This window comes from Rhinoraja longicauda, chromosome 8 (assembly GCF_053455715.1).
Source record: "Rhinoraja longicauda isolate Sanriku21f chromosome 8, sRhiLon1.1, whole genome shotgun sequence".
NCBI lineage: Eukaryota > Metazoa > Chordata > Chondrichthyes > Rajiformes > Arhynchobatidae > Rhinoraja > Rhinoraja longicauda.
The window spans coordinates 6,328,220-6,338,769 of record NC_135960.1 but is presented as its reverse complement, the minus strand read 5'-3'; the positions used below and the strand labels follow the sequence as shown (position 1 = coordinate 6,338,769).

Genomic DNA, 10,550 nt, shown 5'->3' with positions numbered 1-10,550 from the left:
CCTTGGCTCAGCCCGCGTGAACCTACCTGATCCCCCGGTTGCTGGACACTTTAATTCCCCTTCCCATTCCCACACTGACCTTTCTGTCCTCGGTCTCCTCCATTGTCGGAGTGAGGCTAAACGCAAATTGGAGGAACAGCATCTCATATTTCGCTTGGGCAGCTTACAGCCCAGTGGTATGAATATTGATCTCTCTCACTTCAGGTAGCCCCGGCATTCCCTCTCTCTCTCTATCCCTCCCCCACCCAAGTCCCACTAGCTTCTCATTGTCACCCTACAAACAGCTTACAATGGCCTGTTTCCTTTATCATCGTTACTTGTTTGCATATCTTTCATTCATTGATCTTTATCTCTCGTTTGCCTTATCCCTAACCAGTCTGAAGAAACGTCACCCATTCTTTCTCTCCAGAGATGCTGCCTGTCCCGCTGAGTTACTCCAGCTATTTGTGTCTGTCTATCTTCCCAATCCTGCATTTATTCACAAAATGCAGGTCAGGCAGCATCTCAGGAGAGAAGGAATGGGTGACGTTTCAGGTCGAGACCCTTCTTCAGACTGATGTCAGGGGGGCGGGACAAAGGAAGGATATAGGTGGAGACAGGAAGACAGTGGGAGAACTGGGAAGGGGAGGGGAAGAGAGGGACAGAGGAACTATCTAAAGTTGGAGAAGTCAATGTTCATACCGCTGGGCTGTAAGTTGCCCAAGCGAATTTGAGGTGCTGTTCCTCCAATTTCCGGTGGGCCTCACTATGGCACTGGAGGAGGCCCATGACAGAAAGGTCAGACTGGGAGTGGGAGGGGGAGTTGAAGTGCTCAGCCTCCGGGAAATCAGGTTGGTTAAGGCGGACTGAGCGAAGGTGTTGAGCGAAACGATTGCCGAGCCTGCGTTTGTTCACAAAATGCTGGAGTAACTCAGCAGGTCCCAATCCTGCAGATAGACTCAAAATGTTGGAGTAACTCAACGGGTCACACAGCACCTTTGGAGAAATTGGATAGGTGACATTTCGGGTCAGGACCATTCCTTTCATTTTCTCCAGAGATAGTGCCTGATCTGCCGAGTTACTCCAGCATTTTGTGTCAATCTTTGACACAGCACCAGAGGCCTGGGTTTGACCCTGACTACGGGTGCTGTCTGTATGGAGTTTGTACGTAATCCCAGTCAACTGCGTGGGTTTTCACCGGGTGCTCCGGTTTCCTCCCACACTCCAAAGACGCATAGGTTTGTAGATTAATTGGCTTCGGTAATATTGTAAATTGTCTCTAAAGTGTTGGATGTGGTGGATGGGGTGATCACTGGTCAGCGTGGATTTGGTGGGCCGAAGGGCCTGTTTCCATACTGTATCTCTGTAAAGTAAAAATTCAATGGTCATACCTTTGGGTTGCAAGCTGTCCAATCTGAATGAGGTGTTGTTCCTCCAGTTTGCATGTGGCACCACTCTAGCAATTAGACTTGTACATAGTCATGGAACGTGGAAACAGGCCCTTCAGCCCACACCAACCAACATGTCCCATCTGCACTAGGCAGGTAGTCACACCTGCCTGCTTTTGGCCCACATCCCTCCAAACCTGTCCTATCCATGTACCTGTCTGTTTCTTAAACTTTGGGATAGTCCCAGTCTCAACTACCTCCTCTGGCAGCTTGTCCCATACACCCACCACACTTTGTGTGAAAAAGTTACCCCTCAGATTCCTATTAAATCTTTTCCCATTTACCTTAAACCCATGTCCTCTGGTCCTAGATTCCCTTACTCTGGGCAAGAGATTCTGCGCATCTACCCGATCTATTCAATAGACAATAGGTGCAGGAGGAGGCCATTCGGCCCTTCGAGCCAGCAACGCCATTCAATGTGATCATGGCTGATCATTCTCAATCAGTACCCCGTTCCTGCCTTCTCCCCATACTCCCTGACTCCGCTATTCTTAAGAGCTCTATCTAGCTCTCACTTGAATGCATTCAGAAAATTGGCCTCCACTGCCTTCTGAGGCAGAGAATTCCACAGATTCACAACTCTCTGACTGAAAAAGTTTTTCCTCATCTCAGTTCTAAATGGCCTACTCCTTATTCTTAAACGGTGGCCCCTTGGTCTGGACTCCCCCAACATTGGGAACATGTTTCCTGCCTCTAACGTGTCCAACCCCTTAATAATCTTATACGTTTCGATAAGATCTCCGTCAAATCTTTTCCCATTTACCTTAAATCCATGTCCTCTGGTCCTAGATTCCCCTACTCTGGGCAAGAGATCTACCCGATCTATTCCTCTCATGATTTTGTACACGTCTATAAGATCACCCCTCATCCTCCTGCGCTCCAAGGAAGAGAGTCCCAGCCTGCTCAACCTCTCCCTGTAGTTCAGACCCGATAGTCCTGGCAACGTCCTCGGGATGTTGAGGCTAATTAGTGCCAACACCACCATTGCCATCCTACTACACTGTCATGTTCCACGTCATTAGGCAGATGTAATGAATGCTCTTTTGGTTGTTTAATGTCAGAAAAGATGCCAATTACGAACAAGGTAACCTTAATTATGAGCGACTTCAGTCATTCCAAATTTCTGCACCACAATGATAGCAATCAACCTCCAACATGTTTTGTTCACAGCCTGCATTTACAGGCCGTTCCCAGTGCTAGAGGAACTCAATGGGTCAGGCAGCATCTGTGGAAGGAATCGACAATGTCCTGCATAGAGAAAAAAAAAAACTGCAGATGCTGGTTTAAATCGAAGGTAGACACAAAATGCTGGAGTAACTCAGCGGGTCAGGCGGCATCTCTGGAGAAAAGGAACGGGCGACGTTTCGGGTCGAGACCCTTCTTCAGACTGAAGGAGTCCGAAGAAGGGTCTCGACCCGAAACGCCACCCATGCCTTCTCTCCTGAGACGCTGCCTGTCCCGCTGAGTGTCCACCTTCCTGTCTAGGAACCCTTCTTCAATTGTAGTAGAGTGGTGTGGAAACAGGCACTTCAGCCAACTTACCTACGCCAACCAACACGCCCCATCTACACCGGTCCCAACTAGAGTCATACGGCGTGGAAACAGGCCCTTCGGCCCAACTTGGCCACACTGACCAACAGGCCCCATCTATACTAGTCCCACCTGCCTGCATTTGACCCAATGCACTCCAAACCTATCCTATCCTTCTACCTGTTCAAACATCTCTTAAAATGTTATGATCGCACCTGCCTCAACTGCCTCCTCCTGCATCTCATTCCATACACCCACCACCCCTTGTGTAAAAAGGTTACCCCTCAGGTTCCTATTAAATCCCCCCCTCTCTCGACACCTCTACTCTGGGCAAAAGACTCTGGGCATTTACCTGATCTATTCCTCTCGTGATTTTGTACACCAGATCTAAAGGATCAGGGTGCAGAAAGCTGGAAGAGTGGTGGATGCAGGACTGGTTTTTCAGATATTGACCCACCATGATAATTAATGTGGATTAACATTTTAATGGCAGTTTCTGAGCAACATTTATCCTTTCAGTGCCACCAAAATAGATCAAGAAGTCTCCAGTCATACTTTAAACGTTACGTTGTGACTTTAGAGATACAGTGCAGAAACAGGTCCTTCGGCCCACAAAGCCCTTGCCAACCAGCAAACACTCTGTACTCTGGTACTACCCTACGCACCGGGCACAGATAACAATTTTGCAGAAGCCACTTAACGTACAAACCTGCACGCCTTTGGAATGTGGGAGGAAACCGGAGCACCCGGTGAAAACCTACGCAGTCTCAGGGAGAACTTGCAAACTCCACACCGACAGTGTCTGTAGTCAGGGGGGGAAAAAAAGACTGCAGATGCTGGTTTAAATCGAAGGTAGACACCCAAATGCCGGAGTGACTCAGCAGGTCAGGCAGCATCTCTGGAGAGAAGGAATGGGTGACGTTTCGGGTCGAGACCCTTCTTCAGTCTGACCCGCTGCCTGACCCGCTGAGTTACTCCAGCATTTTGTGTAACCCGGGTCTTCTCCAACTTTAGATAGTTCCTCTGTCCCTCCCGTCCCCTCCTCCTTCCCAGATCTCCCTCTATCTTCCTGTCTCCAACTATATCCTTCCTTTGTCCCGCCCCCCCTGACATCAGTCTGAAGAAGGGTCTCGACCCGAAACGTCGCCCATTCCTTCTCTCCCGAGATGCTGCCTGACCCGCTGAGTTACTCCAGCATTTTGTGAATAAATACCTTCGATAATCTGCAGTTATCTTCTTATATTAGCACGCAACAAAAGCTTCTCACTGCTTCTCACGGTAGACGTGATACCAAATAAACTATTTTCAACCAAACTTTCCAGCAATTTAAAAAATCCACAAGTAATCAGAAGACCGATTTTATTACTGGGTAGTTGAGCAATGAACAGTGCATTTCAAAAATAAACAACAGACAACATTGCCAGTGATTTCAGAGGCGTTTTTGAGCGCCACGAAGAATTGAACATTGCCCGCTCGCAACCAAGTGAAGTGGTTCAAAGTATCGGATGTCCAGAGGCCACCTTGAAACAAGTCGCCCAAACGGGGGTGCCAAGATATTTGGCGTCTTTCTGCAGCTAAATGCAACGAATACTGAGACAGCTTTCCAAAGATGTGCAGCAGGACCATTGGAGAAAAGGTCACGGATACATACGGGTGGCATCAATGGGTCACATCAAACAAATGCACAATATACACGTGGCTAGCTAGACCGAACAGAACCATTGATCGCGCGACTCAAGCGTAATTAGTGGCCGCATCATCTAGGGATTAAAATACTGCTTCCATCGAGAGATCCACAGGGTCGACCACCAACCGACCGGGAGAGGCTGGGCAGCATCACAAAACTAAAAGATGGTCAACATCTTCACTCAATGATCAGGCGGGTCTGCATTCACAGAGATCGACACAAAAAGCTGGGGGAACTCAGCGGGTCAGACAGCATCTCTGGAGAGAAGGAACAGGCGACGTATTCTTCGTGACTTTTTGTTTTTGCACCACATCCATTCATTTGTTCTATATCACCGCCTGCATCTCTCGTTTCCCTTTCACAAAGACTCAGCGGGTCGGGCAGCATCTCTGGAGAAAAAGGAATAGGTGACGTTTCGGGTCGAGGCCCTCTTTCAGGCTGAGAGCGGTCGCCCCCGACGACTCCCAGTCTGAAAAAGGGTCTCGACCCGAAACGTCACCTGTTCCTTTTTTCCCCAGAGATGCTGTCCGACCCGCTGAGTCTTTGTGTCCGTCTTCGGTTTAAACCAGCATCTGCACTTCCTTCCTACACCTGCCTTGTTTGGAGGAGAGGAGCAGTTAGCTGACATCCGCTGTCCAGAGGACAAAGTGTCGCTGGGAACGCCCAGCAAAGGATGGGATTGGGTTGGTGTCCTCATTCCTCAACATAGTCCAACCGGAGTCCCTGCGGTCACCTTCACCACATGGGACCCCCCTAAAGATATGTTGAGTGTTTTGTTAACAGGATAATGTACATCACCCCAAGACTAAGTGGAAGAATCAGGTTGTTAATGGACATGATTGAATTCCAGAAGAGTTATAGGTTATAGGTTAATTGGGTTGGCATAAATGTGAATTGTCCCTAGTGTGCATAGGATGGTGTTAATGTGCGAGGATCGCTGGTCAGCGCGGGCTCGGTGGTCCGAAGGGGCCTGTTTCAGCGCTGTATCTCTGAACTGGACTGAAGAATCAGTGGAAGATGTGCAAACGCTCAGAGCTCGCATTGACCTAACGGGCCAATTGGCCTGCAATGTTGGATGAAAATAGGCAGCTAAGTGTCCCATGTTAATAACCACTTGAGAAAATTCCGCAGGACGATATATTAATGGAAGTGTTTTTTTGATATTCAGGGAGCGATCGTCAGAGAATGAGAGTAAAAGAATGAAAAGCCGAAGAATTAAATCCAAATGGAGATATTTAGTTTAGCTTAGTTCAGAGACTCCGCGCTGAAACAGGCCCTTCGGCCCACCGAGTCCGTGCCGCCCAGCGATTCCCGCACATTAACTCTATCCTACACACACACACTAGGGACAATATTTTACATTTATACCAAGCCAAATTGTGGAATTCCAATTGTGGAATTCTCTGCCACAGAAGGTAGTTGAGGCCAGTTCATTGGCTATATTTAAGAGGGAGTTAGATGTGGCCCTTGTGGCTAAAGGGATCAGGGGGTATGGAGAGAAGGCAGGTACAGGTTACTGAGTTGGATGATCAGCCATGATCATATTGAATGGCGGTGCAGGCTCGAAGAGCCGAATGGCCTACTCCTACACCTATTTTCCATGTTTCTAAATAACCTGCAAATCTGTACGTCTTTGGAGTGTGGGAGGAAACCGTTGATCTCGGTTTGAGGTCACGGGGACAATGTACAAACTCCGTGCGGACAGCACCCGTGGTCAGGATCGAACCTGGAGTCTCTGGGCTGTAAGGCAGCGGCTCTACCCGCTGCGCCACCGTGCCACCTCCTGAATCATCCCAAGATTAGGTGGAAGAGTCAGGCTGTTAATGGACCAGTGGAGGGAGTGCAAATGCCCACAGCTAGCAACAGCTTAATGGGCCGATCGGCCTCCGACGTTGGACGAAAACAGGTAGCTGGGTGTCCATGTTAATGACCACTTGAGAGGGCAATATTTTAGCGGAAGTGTGTTTGGTACTGGGGGAGGAGAAGGGCGAAGAGCCGAAGAACTCATTCCAAAGGGAAATGTAGATTTGGATGCAAGGGCGGCAGATCGTTAAACAGTAATTCAGTTCCTCTGCCAGGCGTCAAAGTGGGAACGATGGCAGCAGCAGCTGTTCGGTGATTAACCAAGTGAGTATGACACGTGCTCATTAGCTGGAGAATGTCGACTGCGCATTTGGGCTGGGACGTACAGTTATAATCACACACTAAATGTGTTCTGCCGGTACCGGAGCTTGCAAACAGAAGCATCTGCTGAGAGTGACAGAGGTGGTGAGGGGAGGGGGGGGAACAAGAAGAGAGCAGATTTAACAACATGCCCCAAGCCCACCCACAACAGATTACCACAACAGATTACCACACCTCCTCACCCCGCCCCCCCCCTCCTCCCCACGATCGCATGCTCTGCCACCACGCGAGTTTGACAATTAAAGCATCTGGGGGGTGGTGGGGGGGAGGGGAGTGACAGAAGTGGTACACGGAGAAGACAGGCGGAAAGTGCTGGAGTAACTCAGCGGTACAGGCAGCGTCTCCGGAGAGAAGGAACGGGCGATGCTTCGGATCGAGTCCCTTCCTCAGACCGAGGAACAGAACAAGGAGATGCTTTAGTAGCAAAAAACTCAATGTGGGGGGGAGTCCAGAACAAGGGGCCACAGTTTACGAATAAGGGGTAGGCCATTTAAAACGGAGATGAGGAGAAACCTTTTCAGTCAGAGAGTTGTGAATCTGTGGAATTCTCTGCCTCAGAAGGCAGTGGAGACCAATTCTGTGAATGCATTCAAGAGAGAGCTAGATAGAGCTCTTAAGGATAGCGGAGTCAGGGGGTATGGGGAGAAGGCAGGAACGGGGTACTGATTGAGAATGATCACATTGAATGGCGGTGCTGGCTCGAAGGGCTGAATGGCCTCCTCCTGCTCCTAATGTCTATTGTCACCCTAATCCCACCACACAACTCCTCCCGTCACTCACCCATGCCATCTTCGACAAATGGAGGTCATTAGATTGCTCTGGTTTTAGCACCTACCCCCTATATTTACCACCATTCAGTTTATAAAACTGGCTGTTTCTTGCAAAGGAGTATTAAAGAGAATGAACTGCTGGGAAGACAGCATCACCTTTCTCAGAAGAGAGACGCACAGAGTGCTGGGGTAACCCAGCGGGCCAGGCAGCATCTCTGGAGAGAAGGAACGGGTGACGTTTCTGGTCGAGGCCCTTCGTCAGTCTGAACAAGGGCCTCGACACGAAATGTCACCCCAGCCTGAAGAAGGGCCTCGACCCGAAACGTCATCCCGTTCCCTCTCTCCAGAGACGCCGCCTGACCCGCTGAGTAACTCCAGAAACGTGTGTCTACCTTCGGTGTAAACCAGCATCGGCAGTTTCCTTCCTGCCCACCCCTTTGTCAGAGTCGGCTGCTTACTTACAACGGAGAGCAGGGCAGGAGCACGTGGGGACATCCAGTGCAGTCTACGTTAAATATTTTCACGCAAATTTGGTTCTTCCCCTCCTCTCTCTCTCTCTCTCTCTCTCTCTCTCCACTAACATAAGCACCAAAACCCATAGTAGCTGGCTTGCTTCAGTTTTAAACTGTGTCTCCCTTAGATCAGACCTGACTGCCTAAGAGGACCAGGTGATCCAGAGAACACCCCCCCCCCCCCCCCCCCCCCCCCCCACACTTTTTGAAAAAAAGGAAAACAACTTATTTTACAAACATCGGCCGATTTCTTCCACCCTTTCACTCAGGCATCCACGAGAGCTCGTAAATATATATATATATTTGACTTTCTTTCGCACTCAAATGATCACAATAGAATTTCATGCAACAAACGTGAAAGGGGAGCAAAGTGGCCAGTTTCGTGGCAAGACCTGGCCACCTGCAGGGGGCCGACACGATCCGCTCAGGAGCGCACGGACCGACAAAACCAGAGTCGGCAAACGTCGGGCGCTGACGTATACGGTGGCCGCTTGTGCGTTGCCGGAAGGGGGGGGTTTCGGGGTACATAGTTGATCTGCCGCGGGCGTTTTCCGCGGGGGGGGGGGGCTTCTTCGTTCAGCCCCCCCCCGCGGTGGTCCTCCTCGGACAACACGCTCCGTCTACTGAAGCCTCTCAGTGAAGTTCTCGGGGAAAACGCGAGCGAAGGTCTTCAGGTCTCTCTTCTGTGACCAGTCGGCTTCCTTTATGCCCATGAGCCAGCCATCGTCCTGCAAGGGGAACAATTGCAATGGTCCCGTGTTAGCGAGGGAGACGACTACAGGGATCAAGCTTTCACGGAAGAGATGGGCCAGGCAAATGCACAGTCTTTGGCCCAGCGTAACGAGAGGACTTGAGTAAAGAGGTCCTTCTGCAGTTGTATAGGGCCCTGGTGAGACCACATCTAGAAAATAGACAATAGGTGCAGGAGTAGGCCATTCGGCCTCTTGAGCCAGAACCGCCATTCAATGTGATCATGGCTGATCATTCGCAATCAGTACCCCGTTCCTGCCTTCTCTCCATACCCCCTGACTCCGCTATCATTAAGAGCTCTATCAAACTCTCTCTTGAAAGCATCCAGAGAATTGGCCTCCACTGCCTTCTGAGGCAGAGAATTCCACAGATTTACAATGAGTGAAAATATTTTTCCTCATCTCCGTTCTAAATGGCCTACCCCTTATTCTTAAACTGTGGCCCCTGGTTCTGGACTCCCCCAACATTGGGAACATGTTTCCTGCCTCTAGCATGTCCAACCCCTTAATAATCTTATATGTTTCGATAAGATCCCCTCTCATCCTTCTAAATTCCAGTGTATACAAGCCCAGTCGCTCCAGTCTTTCAACATACAACAGTCCCTCCATTCCGGGAATTAACCTACTGAACCTACGCTGCACGCCCTCAATAGCAAGAATGTCCTTCCTCAAATTTGGAGACCAAAACTGCACACAGTACTCCAGGCGTGGTCTCACTAGGGCCCTGTACATCTGTAGCATTGTGTGCAATTTTGGTCTCCTAATTTGAGGAAGGTGTTCCTTGCTATTGAGGCAGTGCAGCGTAGGTTCACGAGGTTAATCCCCAGGATGGCGGGACTGTCATATGAGGAAAGATTGGAAAGACTGGGCTTGTATTCACTGGAGCTTAGGATGAGAAGGATGAGAGGGGATCTTATAGAGACGTATAAAATTATGAAAGGACTGGACAAGCTAGATGCAGGAAAAATGTTCCCAATGTTGGGGGAATCCAGAACCAGGGGCCACAGTCTTAGAATAAAGGGGAGGCCATTTAAAACTGAGGTGAGAAAAAACGTTTTCACCCAGAGAGTTGTGAAATTGTGGAATTCTCTGCCACAGAAAGCAGTAGAGGCCGATTCACTGGTTGAATTTAAAAGAGAGTTAGATAGAGCTCTAGGGGCTAGTGGAATCAAGGGATATGGGGAGAAGGCAGGCACGGGTTACTGATTGTGGATGATCAGCCATGATCACAATGAATGGCGGTGCTGGCTCGAGGGGCCAAATGGCCTCCTCCTGCACCTATTTTCTATGTTTCTAGTAGAGGAATAGGGAACCAAAGGACGTAGATTTAAGGTGATGGGGGAGGGAGCAAAGATTTAATAGGAACCCGAGAGATTTTTTTTTAACTGTTCATCCTTCTATTTATCTCTTAGAGTCATGGAGTCTTACAGTGTGGAAACAGGCCCTTTGACCCAACTTGCCCACACCGGCCAACATGTCCCATCTACATTAGTTCCGCCTGATTGGGCTACTGATTGAGAATGATCAGCCATGATCACATTGAATGGCGGTGCTGGCTCGAAGGGCCGAATGGCCTCCTCCTACACCTATTGTCTATTGCCTGCCTGCGCTTGGCCCATATCCCTCTAACCTGTCTTATCCATGTACCTGTCTAAATGCTTGTTACATGTTGACAATAGTCCCTGCCTCAA

General features: G+C 49.4%; 1 protein-coding gene across 8 annotated transcripts in view; it reads right to left on the bottom strand.

The window, feature by feature from the left end:
* Nucleotides 1-4,299: 4,299 nt before the first annotated feature.
* Nucleotides 4,300-10,550, bottom strand: part of LOC144595734 (myc box-dependent-interacting protein 1-like) — a 147,933-nt gene continuing 141,682 nt past the window's right edge. For all 8 annotated transcript variants that reach the window (XM_078403304.1, XM_078403308.1, XM_078403303.1 and 5 more), the window contains one exon: nt 4,300-8,838. In XM_078403304.1, the coding sequence (XP_078259430.1) occupies nt 8,731-8,838 (108 nt within the window). In that variant the 3' untranslated portion in view covers nt 4,300-8,730. The remainder of the gene's footprint in view (nt 8,839-10,550) is intronic.